General features: G+C 37.2%; 1 protein-coding gene across 1 annotated transcript in view; it reads right to left on the bottom strand.

Annotated features, from left to right (window-relative positions):
* MBOAT2 (membrane bound O-acyltransferase domain containing 2) overlaps positions 1–16,031 on the bottom strand; it is a 341,490-nt gene that overhangs the window by 136,774 nt on the left and 188,685 nt on the right. The window contains 1 exon segment of the mRNA XM_007935117.2: positions 3,009–3,104. Coding sequence (XP_007933308.1) covers positions 3,009–3,104 — 96 coding nt within the window.

The raw sequence follows: 16,031 nt of genomic DNA, 5'->3' as shown, positions 1-16,031 counted from the left end.
TCCTCAAGTGGACTATGAGAAATAAATTTTCATTAATGTTAAGCCACTGAAATTATGTTGTGTTTGTTGTAGTTGTTAGTTTAAGAGCGTTTAGACTATGTCTAATTAATAAATGTCAGGTAAGGGGCTTAAGAGTGACAAGAATTTGGAATAGCAGTTGAAGAAAATAAAGGAAATGACTAAGATGGAACAGAAGGAGGGCCTTTGAGGGTCCAGCAAACACTGGGTTAAACAAACTTCTACTAGCACCAATCCATAAGGCTGTATAATAAATCCTACTTGGTTATATTAAATCACTTTTTAAAATCTGGTGGTTTTTTAAAAGGCAACATCCTAATTTTTTTTTTTTTTTTGATGAAATATTATATGGAATCTCAAAATATAAACTAGGGAAACACAGAGCAGATACAGGTGAAGCAAGACTGGAAGACCCTGAATCTCATCTGTTTAGCTCCTCTGGTGCCTGCCTGCAAAATCTTAGGACTCAAGTCAATTCGAAAATTCACAATGTTGCAACATTATTAGCATTTAGCTGCTAATGTTAACATATATCTTACCAACATTCATAAATTAAATTAGTCAAAAGTAAACTTTTTGTTTCTATATTTTATATTAAATGCTTAAATTATTACAAAGCAATTATTCAAGCATAAATTTTCTTAGATAGTATAGCTTTACCCACATTCTTCAGGTTTTTCTATATTGTGTTGCTGTTAATTTTCCCTACTTTTCTGACTGTATTTTTAGTTTCTACTGAATTATTATTTGATTTAATATGTATTTATTTAATGCTAATATATGCTAAGCATTAAAGATACAGTGATGAATAAGGCTAATATGGTTGTTATTCTTGGGAAGATTAAATTTTTTATGTGATTGTGATTCTTCTAAAATCATACAACTGATCTCTAATTTCATACAATCTGATCCCAATAAGTAGCCTGCAGTACTTCTTCAAATTTATTAATATTTTCACAGTGAACAGAGGTTTATTGATTCTGCTCATTAGCTCATTTTCTTAAAGAATACCTATTATTCACAAACTTGATCATTAGCATTCATTTTCCTTTACTGTATTTTAGGTGTATTTCTCAATTCTACCCTATAAGTTGCTAAATTGATTAACTAGCTTTTGTGATTTAATCTGTGGTGCTTTTCACTTTTGCTTTGCAATGTAATTTCCTTTCAAGCAAGCCTTCCTCCTGTCTCTCTCTTTTTTTTTTAATCTAGTAAGTACAAGTAAAATCTACCATAATCTCGTTATTGTTATATGCCACTGAGTAAACTTCAATTCACAGTGGCCCTATGTACAACAGCACGAAACACTGCTCACTCTCGCACCATCTTCACAATTGTTCCTGGTTTGAGCCCACTGTAGAAGCCACTGTGCCAATCTATCTCATTGAGGATCTTCTTTTTTATCGGTAACTCTACTTTACCATGCATGATACTCTTCTCCAGGTATTTGTACCTCCTTATAATATGTTCAAAGTATATGTAATGAAGTCTTACCACCCTTGCTTCTACAAAGCCTTCTGGCTGTACTTCTCAGATTTGTTCTTCTCGCAATCCATGGTATATTTAATATTCTTCACCAACAATGTAATTCAAATCCATCAATTCTTGGTCTCCTTATTCACTTTCTAGTTTTTGCATGAATATGAGGCAATTAAAATACCATATGGCTTGGGTCAGATGCACCTTAGTCCTCAAAGTAACATCTTTGCTTTCTAACACTTTAAAGAAGTCTTTTGCAGAAACAAAACGTTTATGAATTGCTGAATGGAAAATGAATTTGCTCTGTAAACTTTTACCTAAATCACAATAAAAAATTTAAAAGAAAAAAGAAATCTTTTGCAGCAGATTTGCTCAATGCAACACAGCACTTGATTTCTGGACTATTGCTTCCATGGGCATTGATTGTGGATCCAAGTAAAATAAAATCCTGACAAGTTCAGTATTTTTTCTATTTATCATGTGGCAAGAGTTAATCTCATTAGGGAGAAAAAAGAGATTTCATCTTCTAACGTCTCTTCTAAAGTCACATAGTAGTTAGTGATTCTTCTCAGAGCTCAAAACTTTGGTCCATTTCGATAGATGACTCCTACCATCACCCTCCCAGAAACGCCATGATTTTTTCCCCAATCTACTTTTCCTCAAATTGGATTTACTAGCCATAATTTATTCTGTCCAGATGACTCAAGGCTAGCTTAAAAGCAGATCATCTAGTATCTTTCTAAACAGAGAAAGCTATCCAGGCCTGAGCAAAGAATACAGAGGTTTGCCTTCAACTTCCCTATCTGGTACTGGGGCTAGCAGATGTCTCTTTAGAAAGAAGGTGAGCAAATTAGTTCATAAGGGCTTGCATTGCATTTATCTCATAAAAGACATTTAATTAATTTGGTTTCAGGGCAAAGAGATTCATTAAAAGTACCAGGGAGGAAATCAATCTTTTCTGAAGGAACTAAAACCAGCAGTCATTTATACTATGCACATCAATACTGATACAACAATGTGAAACATTGCACAGAAGTGAAATGCACAGAAGTAAACTGTAGGCTCAAAGCTAGCCCAAGGCACCTGTGATGCAAAGAAAGCCCTACGGGTTGCTAAGAAGCAAGAATAAGTGATCAGATCTTATATAGAAATTGGTGTACCTAAAGGGGGTTCATGAGAACAAATAAATGGCAGCAAGGATGCAGGCTGAGGATGGGTGGGAGTGTGTTTATTTTAAATGGTAACAAATTTACATTGCTGTATTTTTAGAAATCTTACATTTAAAAGGTTGGACCATATTTTTTTGTGACTTGTATAGCACTTTTGTGACTTGTATAGCACTACAAAAGACCACTTTACAAGAAGAAAAACTCTACATTCATAAATGAATTTTCAACTAAAATGTTTAGTAATTGTTTTCATTTTAACAATTAAATGCAACCATATTTTGCCTTTTAACCACCATGTTAGAATAAATAAAAACAGGTTACTGAATCAAAGTTTTAACTTACCCTGAAAAATCTGCAGAATATTGTCCATAATCAAAGATGTAGACTCTAGTAATTTGGCACACTGTGAGGTATCCCAAAGCAAACACAAAACAGTATCTGGAAAACAAAAATAAGCTAGATTAGTGAAAATTCATTTATTTTGTTGATTAATATGGTTCAAAAATTAAGTATTACTAAATCTATTCCACGAATAGCTTTCTTTAATAAATTATAAAAACTCTTTACTACCATCTGCTTCAGTTTAATTGAATTTTGTATCACCCTCAATGTTACGGAAATGCATGGAATTACTGCCTTTATTTATTATATTTCTACTGCACATCACTAAATAGTTCCTGTAAAGGGGAAGCAAAACAGCTGATGTGGCTTTTTTCAGTCTTTTGCTATTCTTTCTGCCTAGAACATGGATCTGATGGCTGTTTCAGCAAAAACTTCAGAACCAAGAGGTAGCCAACAAGCTAATGACAGCACAACTGCACAAGAGAAGAAACATGCTTCTTCAATGACACTGGTGAGCTGCGACATTGGCTCTGGACTTCCTAACTCCAGAAAGAATCTCAGGTAGTGTTTTATTTTTCCTTCTTCTGTAATCTGAAACTGAAAGCATTCCTGATACAAATGCTCATCAAACTTTTGAGTTAGACTCAAGAAAGGGTGATACTCCCATTTTTAAACTGAAACCTTAATTTTTTGAGTTCATGCATCAACAGAGGAAAACAGACACATAAGCCAATATGCACACTATAGTATTGTAAGGGAGCTCTGGTGGCGTAGTGCCTAAAGCATTTTTGACCACTAACCAGAAGGCTGTCAAACCACCAGTTAAAAACCACTAGCCACTCCTCAAAAGGAAGACTGGGCAATCTACTTCCGTAGAGATACCACCTCAGAAACCCAAGGAGGGGTCACTAGGAGTTGAATCACTTCTTTGGGAATGAGTTTTCTTTTTAGAGTCAATGAGTTTTATTGAACATTGTTAAAACAGAAGTAATATACATGCAAATAAAATCCAGACAGATCTAACCTAGATTTAAATGATTGTTCATTGTTTTTTATTATTCCTATCTGTATGATCTTTAAAAAGTTATTTAACTTCTGAGCACCGATCTCTCATTTATAAAATGTAAACATTATCTTTCCTCATAGTATGTATGAGGATTAAATGAGATAATGTTTGTCAAATGCTCTGTCTGATGCCTGAAAGCATTCATAGCTATTATGATGAAACAGTGGCAGACACAGGTAACTGTCCTCTCTATATCCAATGCCCATTTCTTCTTTGGTAAAGAAGTCTAATTTTGTTTTCTTGTCCAGCTTTTGGGGAAGGTTACCCTCAGGTGAGGGGTAAATACTGATTATTTTAAGTCAATCATGGTGATCTCATCCTCTTTGCAATTCACTGGTTTAGGGGAAGGCATAAAATAGAGGCATGGTCAATGAAACATGAGACAGAGCTTCTGGAAAAGGCTTCTCTCATTGTTACAGTGTCACAAATGCTATTATCTTATCAGTAAATGCAACAGCCATCTTAGGTTTATAAGAGAAACTAAAACTAACCTGAAAATAAAGTCAACATGCTGAGGAAGGAAAGTTAAATAGAACTGGGGTTTTTAATGCCCTCATCAAGACTAAACTGCTGAATTAACTAACATTTAGCTGCCTTGCCTCATGTTATTTCTACTTCCAGCTTTTTAAGGAAGCACCATACTGTTTCCACACTGGTTGAACCATTTTACTGTCCCACCAGCAGTGTATGAGAGTTCCAATCTCTCTACATACTCATCAGCACTTGTTGTTTCTCTCTTGTTGAACTTTGCTATTATTGCTGGGGTGAAATGATATCTCATTGTTGTTTTGATTTGCATCTCTCTAATGGCTAATGATCACAAGCATTTCTTCATCTATTTGTTGGCCGCCTGAATATCTTCTTTGGTGAAGTGCCTGTTCATGTCCTCTCCCCAGTTTTTAACTGGACTGCTAGTCTTTGTGATGTTGAGATGTTGATGTTTTCTATAAACTGTAGAGATAAGCCCCTTTTCAGATATGTCATTGCCAAATATTCTTTCCCAATCTGTATGTTCTCTTTTCATTTTCTGGAAAAGTCTTTTGATGCACATAAGAATTTAATTTTTAGAAGGTTCCAGTGAACAAGTTTATCTTCTGCTGTTTATACATTTTTGGTTATATCTGATAGTCTATTTATGCCATAAATTAGGGTCTCTAAGTTTGTCCCTATTTTTTCTTTGTGAATTTTATAGTTTTAGGTTTTACAATTAGATCTTTGATACAACTTGAGTTAGTTTTTGTATATGGTGTGAGGTATGGACTTCATTTAATTTTCTGCAAATGGATGATATCGTTTTGCCAGCACCATTTGTTAAAGAGACTATTCCTTCCTCAATTAATGGATTTTAGCCCTTTGTCAAAGATAAGCCATCCATAGATGGATGGATCTGTTTCTGGGTTCTCAATCCTGTTCCACTAGTCTATGTGTCTGTTGTGCACCAGGCTGTTTTAACTACTGTGGCTATATAGTAGGTTTCGAGAATAGGGAGTGTGAGACTTCCTACTTTGTTCTTCTTCTTCAGTAGTGCTTTGCTTATCCGCGGTCTCTTTCCACAAAAGTAGTCATTGGTTTTTCCATATCTTTAAAGAATGTTGAAAGAATCTGGATCAGGATTGCACTGAACCTACAGATTGCTTTGGACAGTATTGGAAATGTCCTATATCTTGATGTGGGTGGCAGATACAAAAGTCAGTACATTTGATCTGGTAGCTTTATTTTGTCTTACATACATTATACCTAAATAAAATTGATCAAAAATTATTTGTAGAATATAACTGGAAGCAAACAAATAAGTAAATGTTATGCAATCTCTTTCTCATCCTATGGTTCAGTGCTCTTCTCCTCTCCATTAGACTCATTTCCAAGAAGATTCTCATCCAGTTCCAAGGTTTTAATCCTATCATATACTGATAGATCCGAGATTCTAAATCTCTAGCCAAGACATGTCTCCTGATTTCCAAATTCATGTTACCAATAAGCTATGCAACATCTCTACCTGGTTGCCTAATAAGCATCTTGAATATACTATGTTCAGAATAGAAATCCTGATCACATCAAACAATCCTTTCCCTTATTATTTCTCTCTTGGTAAAAGAATATCATCTTTCACCCAGTTGTTTGCCCCCAAAAAATGAAAAGTCATTTTTGCTATATCTTATGACTAACACTTCACATCCAGCTCCAACAAGTTCTGTCAATTTTATCTTCAAAATATATTTGAATCAAGCAATTTCCACTACTTCCACCACTACTATGTCCACCAAGCCTGAACTTGTTGTTGTTGTTGTTATGTGCTGTCAAGTCAGACCTGACTCATAGCGACTCCTCCTTGGGTTTCTGAGGCAGTATCACTATGAAAGTAGATTGCCCAACCTTCCTTCCAAGGAATGGCTGGTGGGTTTGAACCGCCAGCCTTCTGGTTAGCAGTCAAGTGCCTTAGGCACTACCCTACCAGAGCCTGAACTAGTGCAACAGTATCCTGACTCATCTCCTTCCTTACACTCTCACCTCTCTATAGGTTACTCACACAGCATCCAAAGTGGGCAAAACTTAACAATGGCCATCCACCACACTTAGCACCAAACTCAAAAGTGTTTAACCTGGCCTCTAACTACTTCATTGGGCCTCTGCTTGCCTTATTCATCTCCCTCCAGTTTGTGTACCATCCCCCAGCCACACTGGCCCTCTTGCTGGTTCCTCAAGCCATTGGCTCAGAACATGTTCTATTCATCTATGCTTCCAATCCAAGCTCACCCACACCATCTAAATTCCTTAAAATCATGAGAAAAAGCGTCAACTAACTCTACAACTTTTTCTAGTCACCAGCCAATTTCCTCCATTTTGCTTTAAATTCTTTTATCAGTACAAGCAGCTGTTTCTTATTTTCTGACCTCACCTCAAGTTTGACTCTTAAACCCTTAGGATATAGCTTCTGCTCAAAGCTCTCCAATCTAGCTCCACTTCAGTCAGTCTCCTTATCTTTTCCTTCATCACATTTCCAAGCCCAACACTATGCTTCAATTATATCAAATTACTCCCTGCACTTCAAACATGTCTGTACTTTTCACCCTCAATGGTTTGCTTCTGCTTTATTACCTCTAACTGCAACTCCTTTATCATTTTCACCTTCAAAATTCTCTTCATCTTCAGGTCAACTTAAATCCCATTCGACCAAAGATGCCTGAACTGATCTTAACCAAACACTGGTTTCTTTTTCCACATCAGTGCCACAACTTCCTTTATGTCTCTATTTTCCTTAGTATCATGTTTCTTGTTCACTAAAGGTTTAATTTAGAAAAACCACACAAAAAAATCAAGTCCTTATGGATAAATGATACATATTTACATAAACTTTATTTTGTGTATAACTAAGGAATACAGCATTATTAAAGACTGATTAAAAAAATTAGAGCATTACTGAGCTTAAAGAAAAAGTAATCAGAGTACCCATAACACACGTACACAGGTAAGTAACTAAAACTCTTAACAATTTGGAGAAAGGATAAGTTACTATACTATCAATGTAGTTTCAAGTTGTTCATGATTTTTAATTGTGATTATTTCTACATTAAATACTTTGCTGAAATAGGGCTCCATTTCATTTTGGAGATAATTTTGTTTTAGGTAATTGGTTCTTGCTAAACCATTCTAATTCTTATTTTACTCCTCTTTCTTTTCCCTCCTGTGATGGTTAAGGTTGTGCATCAACTTGGCTGGGCCATGATTCTCAGTGGTTTGGCAGTTATGATGTAGTCATGTCCCATGATGGCATCTGATATAATGTAACCATCTCCATGATGAGATCTGCTATAAACAACAAATCAGTTGGAAGGGAGTTTCTTCAGGGGTGTGGCCTGCTTCCAATATATATTAACATTCTGGCAAAGCTCTCCAGCTTTTTGATTGATCTGGATCCTACATCTCATCATCATCTGACCTCTGGTTCTTGAACTTTAACCAGGAGCCTACTGTACTGCCTGCTAATTTTGGGATTGTTGCCTTTGCAGCCTATGAGCCAGCAGCCTGCCATCTTGCTAGGAATCTTGGATTCATTAGCATCCATACACACCAGCCTGCTGTACTGCCTGCTAAACTTCAGTTTGTCAGACCCTGCAACTATGTGAGAGCTGGACAATGAATAAGAAAGACCGAAGAAGAGTTAATGCTTTTGAGTTGTGGTGTTGGCAAAGAATGCTTAAAGTACCATGGACTGCTAAAAGAACTAACACATATGTCCTGGAAGAAGTGCAGCCGGAATGATCCTTGGAAGTGAGGATGTCCAGACTTCATCTCACCTACTTTGGCCATGTTGTCAGAAGAGACCATTCTCTGGAGAGGGATGTCATGCTTCGTAAAGTGGGTGAACGAAATAGGGGAAGGCCCTCAACAAGATGGATTGACACAGTGGCTGCAGCGATAGGCTCAGGTATAGTAGGGATCATGAGGTTGGCACAGGACCGGGCAGTGTTTCATTCTGTTGCACATAAGGTCACTATGAGTCAGAGATGACTCGACGGCCCCTAACAACAACAAGGGGAGCTCTGGTAGCATAGTGCTTAAGGCACTTGACTGCTAACCAGAAGGCTGGTGGTTCAAATCCACTCTTTGGAAGGAAGGTTGGGCAATCTACTTCTGTAGTGATACTGCCTCAGCAACCCAAGGAGGGGTCACTATGAGTCGGGGCCGACTCAACGGCACATAACAACAACAACACAACAACAACAAGAAGCAACTATGTAAATCATGGGAAGCCTTCACACTGATGTCTGACTTGGGATTTGCCAGTCTTTACAATTGTGTGAGCCATTTCCTTAAGAAAAATCTCTCTCTCTCTCTCTTTTTCTAAGCTTCACAGATTTTACTTTTCTAGAGAGCCCAGTCTAAGACATCTCCCTTTGTTTTTATTTGCACTAGTAAGCAGAAATAGTGAAGCAGATAGACAGATAGTGAGTTCAAGTCAAAACTTCTTGAGAACCATAGTATAGGGGTTCACAAAAGCCTTTAAGTGAGGGGCCTAGTTGTATTCAAATTGGTATTTCTAAAACTTAACCTGGCATATAGTCAGTGGCATATAATTTTGCATATCATAAAAAACAGAAACAAACTCACTATCGTCAAGTCAAACCTGACTCATAGCAACCCTTCCTTGGGTTTCCAAGGTGGTATCACTATGGAAGTAGATTGCCCAACCTTTCTTCCGAGGAGTGCCCGGTGGGTTTGAACCAGCAGCCTTCTCGTTAGCAGTCAAATGCCTTAGACACTATGCTAGGAGACCTCCTTTGCATATCATAGGATACTGTATAATTTTGAACAATTGCAACAAATTTAAACAAACACCTGTAAGCAAATCTCTCTACAAAACTACATTTCAAGTCCATTCCTCTCAAAATCTATTCCCAAATTTCTACCCACAAATTACATATTTCCATTTCTCGGAGTATCACTGCAAATTAATAATCAAAAATAAAATTCACCAAATCTAGCTAGCCTTCATATAACTTATCTACAGGCAGTCTCCAGGTTCGACTTGCAGGCAACTTCTGTTGTTGTTGTTGTCAGGTGCTGTTAATTCTGACTCATAGTATCCCTATGTACCACAGACGATACAATGCCCTGTCCTGTGCCATCCTCATAATGCTTGCTATGCTGGAGCCACTGTGTCAATCCATCTCTTTGAGGGCATTCCCCTTCTTTGCTGACTTTCCACTCTACTAAGCATGATATCCTTCTCCAGGGAATAGTCCCTTCTGACAACACGACCAAAGCAGGTGAGACAATGTCTGGCCATTCTCACATCTAAGGAACATTCTGGGTGCACTTCTTCCGGGATAGATTTGTTCATTCTTCTGGCAGTCCATGGTATTTTTAGTATTCTTCGTCAATAGCACAATTCAAGGGAATCAGTTCTTCTTTGGTCTTCCTTACTCATTGCCCAGCTTTCACACACCTATGAGGTGATTGGTAATACCATGGCCTGTATCAGGTGCACCTTAGTCTTCTTCAAAGTGACACCTGTACTCTTCAACACTTTAAAGAGGTCTTTTGCAGCAGATTGGCCCAGTGCGATACAATGTCTGATTTTTTGACTGCTATTTCCATTTAGCGTTGATTGTGGATCCAAATAAAATGACTTCAATCTTTTTTTATTTATCATTATATTGCTTATTGGTCCCACTCTGAGAATTTTTACTTTCTTTATGTTGAGGTGTAATCCACACTGAAGGCTGTAGTCTTTGATCTTCATTAGTAAGTGCTTCAAGTCATCTTCACTTTCAGCAAGTAAGGTTGTGTCATCTGCAAATCTCAGGCTGTTAATGAGTCTTCTTCCAATCCTGATGATGAATTTTTCTTCATATAGTCCAGGTTCTCAGATTTTGCTCAGCATACAGACTGAATAAGTATGGTGAAAGGATATAACCCTGACATACAACCTTCCTGATTTTAAGCCATAAAGTATCCCTCTTGTTCTGTTTTGAACAACAGCCTATTAGTACAGGTTCCTAATGAGCACAATTAAGTGTTCTGGAATACCCATTCTTTACATTATCCATATTGTTCATGATCCACACAGTCAAATACCTTTGCATAGCCAATAAACACAAGTAAACATCTTCCTGGTATTTTCTAAACTCAGCTAAGATCCGTCTCACATCAGCAATGATATGCCTCGTTCCACATCCTCTTCTGAATCCAGTTTGCATTTCTGAAATTTTCCTGTCTATATACTGCTACAACTGTTTTTGAATGATCTTCAACAATATTTTACTTGGGTATGATATTAATGATGATGTTCGGCAACTTCTACATACTGGTGGGTCACTTTTCTTTGGAACATGCACAAATATTGATCTCTTCCAGTAAGTTGCCCAGGCAGCTGTTTTCCAAATATCCTGGCATACACAAGTAAGCACTTCCACAGCTGCATCTGTTTGCTGAAACATCTCAATGGGTATTGCGTCAATTCCTGGAGCTTTGTTTTTCACCAATTCCTTCAGTGTGGCCTGGACTTCTTCCTTCAATACCATTGGTTTTTGATCATATGCTAACTCCTGAAATGACAGAACATCTACCAATTCTTTTTGGTACAGTGACTCTGTGTATTCCTTCCATCTTCTCTGATGCTTCCTGCATTGTTCAATATTTTGCCCATAGAATCCTTCAATAGTGCAATCTGAAGCATGGATTTTTCCTCAGTTTTTTCAGTTTGAGAAATGCTGAGCATGTTTTTCCTTTTTATTTTGTAACTCCAGGTCTTTGACCATTTCATATTAATACTTTACTTTGTCTTCTCAAACTGCCCTTTGAAATCTTCTGTTCAGCTCTTCTATTTCAACATTTCTTTCCTTCATTTCAGCTACTTCCCATTCAAAAGCAAGTTTGAGAGTTTCTTCTGACATCCATTTTGGTCTTTTCTTCCTTTCCTGTCCTTTAAATGACTTTTTGCTTTCTTCATGATGTTCTTGATGTCAACCCACAACTCATGTGGTTTTCAGTCATTGGTGTTCAATGCATCAAATCAATTCTTCTGATGGTTTCTAAATTCAGGTGGGATATAATCAAGGTCATATTTTGGCTCTCACAGACTTGTTTTTATTGTCTTCCGTTTCAGCTTCAACTTGCATATGAGCAGTTAATGGTCTGTTGCAGAGTCAGCTCTTGCCCTTGTTCTGGCTGATGATATTGAGCGTCTCCATTGCCTCTTTCCACATATATAATCCATTTGATTTCTGTGTATGTCATCTGGTTAGGTCCATGAGTATAGTCACCACTTATGTTGTTGGAAAAAAGGTACCTGCAATAAGTAAGTCATTGGTCTTGCAAAATAATATCACTGATCTCCAGCATCACTTCTATCATCAAAGCCCTATTTTCCAACTACAGGTGATTCTTCTTTGTTTCCAACTTTCACATTCCAATCACAAGCCATAATCAATATATCTTGATTGCAAGTCTGGTCAGTTTCAGACTGTAAAATTTGGTGAAAATCTTCAATTTATTCATCTTCTGCTTTAGTTGTTGGTGAGTAAAGTTGAGTAATAGCCACATTAATTGGTATTCCTTGTAAGCATATGGATATTATCCTATTACTGACAGCATTGTACTTCAGGATAGATCTTGAACTGTTCTTTTTTGACTATGAATGCGACACCTTTCCTCTTCAATTTGTCATTCCCAGCATAGCAGACCATATAATTGTCTGATTCAAAGTAGCCAATACAAGTTCATTTCAGCTCACTAGTGGCGAAACATCGATCTTTATGCATTCCATTTCATTTCTGACAACTTCCAATTTTCCAAGATTCATACTTTGTACATTCCACATTCTGATTATTAATGAATGTTTGCAGCTGTTTCTTCCCAGATTGACTTGTGTTTCCACTTGCCTTTAATGGTAAGTAAATTTGCTCACTTGGAACGACTGAACCAACCCCTACGCATAACAAATTCTTCATCACAATCACCTTCACTTGCTGCAGAAGCACCTTTAAAGTCATCAAAAAGATTTTGAGCTTTTTCTTACACTAAAGTAAAGCGAAATAAAAATCAGAGGAACCTGTTCTGACTTAACTACAAATTACACTTAAAGACACACTTAGGAAAAGTTCTCATTTGTAGTCTGGAGACTGCCTGTATTTAAACAACTATAAACACAACTCAAGAACTACAAATTAATAAAGCAGTAAATAGTAGTTGAGAGGCTAGATTTAACCTCAAAGATGGCATTAATGGGAAATACAGAGTCTGAAAAGTACTCAATAAATAATTTACAGGGTCTTTAAAACAGATCTTTGTAACAAGTAAGAACACACACAAGATAAACGAAACAGAGAAAATTTTTTTTCAATGTTAAATATCTAGAGATAGAGACCAATCCAAAAAACCAAACTCACTGCTGTGGAGTTGGATCCAACTCACAGCAACCCCTCCTTGGGTTTCCGAGGTGGTATCACTATGGAAGTAGATTGCCCAACCTTCCTTCCGAGGAGTGGTTGGTGGGTTTGAACTGCCAGCCTTCTGGTTAGCAGTCAAGTACCTTAGGCACTATGCTACCAGAGGTGCTGTAAAATCAACTCTGACTCATTATGACCTTATGTATAACAGAACATATGTTGCTGAGTCCTGTGTTATCTTCCCAATCACTGGCGTGTTTGAGTCCACTGTTGCAGCTATTGTTCCAACTCTTTCTCACTGAAGGTAACCTCAACTCCATTGACCCTCTGTTTCACCAAACATGATTTCCTTCCCTAGTGATTGATCCCTCCTGATGATGTGTCCAAAGCAAGTGAGTTGGACATCTTATAGTGATCCACAATGTTTTCATTGGCTAATTTTTCAGAAGTAGATTGTCAGCCTTTTTATTCCAACTTAGTCCGAAAGCTCTGCTGAAACCTATCTACCATGACTGATAATGCTGGTATTTGAAACACTGGTAGCCCATCTTCCAGCATCATGTTGTTGTTGTTGTTGTTGTCATGTGCCGTCAAGTTGGACCCGACTCACAGGGACCGCTCCTTGGGTTTCCGAGGCAGTATCACTATGGAAGTAAATTGCCCCATCTTCCTTCAGAGTGGCTGGTGGGTCTGAACCGCCAGCCTTCAGTTAACAGTCAAGTGCCTTAGGCACTACGCTACCAGAGCAACATGCAAATCACCACAGTATGATAAACTGACAGATATGTGCTTCACTAAATATGTATATGAGTAAAATTTTTTCCATCAAAACTGAGACAGCAGTGTGACTATAAATACAATTATTAGCATACAAATAATTTGCTGACCTATGAGTAAAGGAAATGAAAAAAAAACTGGAAATTTCCATTTCGTGGTATATTTCATAACAAGATCTTACATCTAGTAAAATTATTAGAGACAAAAAACAACTGCTTAAAGTCCTTCATCTTTCTCATTAAATAATAATAAAAAAACTTACCAGTGATTAAAATGGCAAACTTTTGATTATATATATACCACAATAAAATAAAAAACAAAAATAATAAACCTAGGATTAATCAAGTTTGTCTATTTTCATTTTATGTTATGTTATGTTGTTATGTGCCGTCGAGTCGGCCCCGACTCATAGTGACCCCTCCTTGGGTTTCCGAGGCAGTATCACTACGGAAGTAGGATTGCCCAACCTTCCTTCCGAGGAGTGGCTGGTGGGTTTGAACCGCCAGCCGTCTGGTTAGCAGGCAAGTGTCTTAGCCACTATGCTACCAGAGCTCATTATTATGTGTAACAATAATTCAAAGAATTATTTTTCTACCTGGTAATATTTGAGAGTCCCAAGAGTCAAGCAACATTCCCACATAAGACAGTTTCTTCTTTAATTTTAACCTTTATTTTTATGAATGCAATACATGTACAGAGTTTAAAATGTCAACAATTACAAGGCTCATCATGACAGAAGTGATGTGCAGCTCCATCCTCCCCACCCTAGATTTCTGTACTCCAGAGGTCATTATGATATTTCTTCTACTAATCACAAGATTCAGCAAGACATATTGCCTTGCTCCTTATCAGTACCATCTTGTGTAAGTGCTTAAGGTTTCAGTTCTCTTCTGATAATTCTAGTCCTCTTTGTCTTTGTGAATTTATATCTCATCTCTCTTCCCTTTTTGTGATCATTTAAGTGGAGTTTCAAAAGGGAGCTTAAGTAAACATGTGTGTTTCATTTTAACAATTAGGTGGAAGACCCAAATTTCAGTCTTAAAACCACTAGGACTCATTCAGATTCCAGGGACAGAGGAATAGGCTCTGTTTGCCAAGGGAGGCAGGGACATACAAGAGGCTGACAACAGGAAAGGAGACAGGTGGTGAATGCATAAGTGCTGCCCCCTAGCAAATAGAGGAGCACAGCACAGTACCCTGCTTGCATAAATAACATACAACAAAACGAAGAAAGTGAAAATCGTGGGCAAGTCACTCCAACAGACAATCACCAATTAAATATAAACACAAAAAATGTCACAAGGCCTCAGAGACAATAAAGCATCACACTACACCAAAGATAAAGCAGGAGAACCAAGGGACCAGGATACGGACCCAAAACACATCCCTGAGGAAGGCACAGCATTGGAACTCCCTGATAAGGAATTCAAAAGAATTGTATTTTAGGTATCTTCAACAAATTGAGAGACAGATCAAGGAAAACAGAGAAAACCCTAGAACAATTTCAAAAGCCAATATAAGATGATAAAATAAGTGAAAAATTAGACATGATACAAAGTCTACACACAGAAATCCAGAAGATTAATACTAAATTTTCAGAAATAGATGAGACATTGAATGGGCAAAGGAGAAGAACTGAATCAATGGAAGACAGAATTAGGGAGACTGAAAGCAAATACCTGAACACTTCTTTGGAAAGGGATAAATCAGAAAAAAGAGCAAAATAAAATGAAGAAAGCCTAAGGTTCATGTGGGATACTATCAAAAGGAATAACCTATTTGTAATTGGAATTCCAGAACAGAAAGACACAAATAAAACCACAGAGAAAATTGTTGAAGATTTGTTGGAAGAGAATTTTCCTGGTATGATGAAATACGGGAATATATCCATTCAAGGAAGTTCAATGAACTACAAAAGGATAGACACCAAAAGAAAATCACTCAGACATATCATCATCAAACTTACCAAAACCAAAGACAAAGAAAGAATCATGAGAGCAGCATGGGAAAAACGAAAAGTTAGCTACAAGGGGCAACCAATAAGACCAAGCTCGGATTTCTCAACAGAAACCATGTAGGCAAAAAGATAATATACATATAAAACACTGAAAGACAAAAATTTCCGACCAAGAATTATGTACCCAGCAAAATTGTCCCTCAAATATGATGGTGAAATTAGGACATTTCCACATAAGCAGAAATTAAGGGAATTTGTTAAAACCAGACCAACCTTACAAGAGATGCTAAAGGGAGTCCTTTGGACAGAGAAGAAACAACAGCCAAAAACAA

The sequence above is a fragment of the Orycteropus afer genome, unplaced genomic scaffold (genome assembly GCF_000298275.1).
Source record: "Orycteropus afer afer isolate SDZICR_OR568_19922 unplaced genomic scaffold, OryAfe1.0 scaffold00025, whole genome shotgun sequence".
NCBI lineage: Eukaryota > Metazoa > Chordata > Mammalia > Tubulidentata > Orycteropodidae > Orycteropus > Orycteropus afer.
The sequence above is the reverse complement of the archived record's forward strand: the minus strand, read 5'-3'. Positions and strand labels throughout refer to the sequence as shown.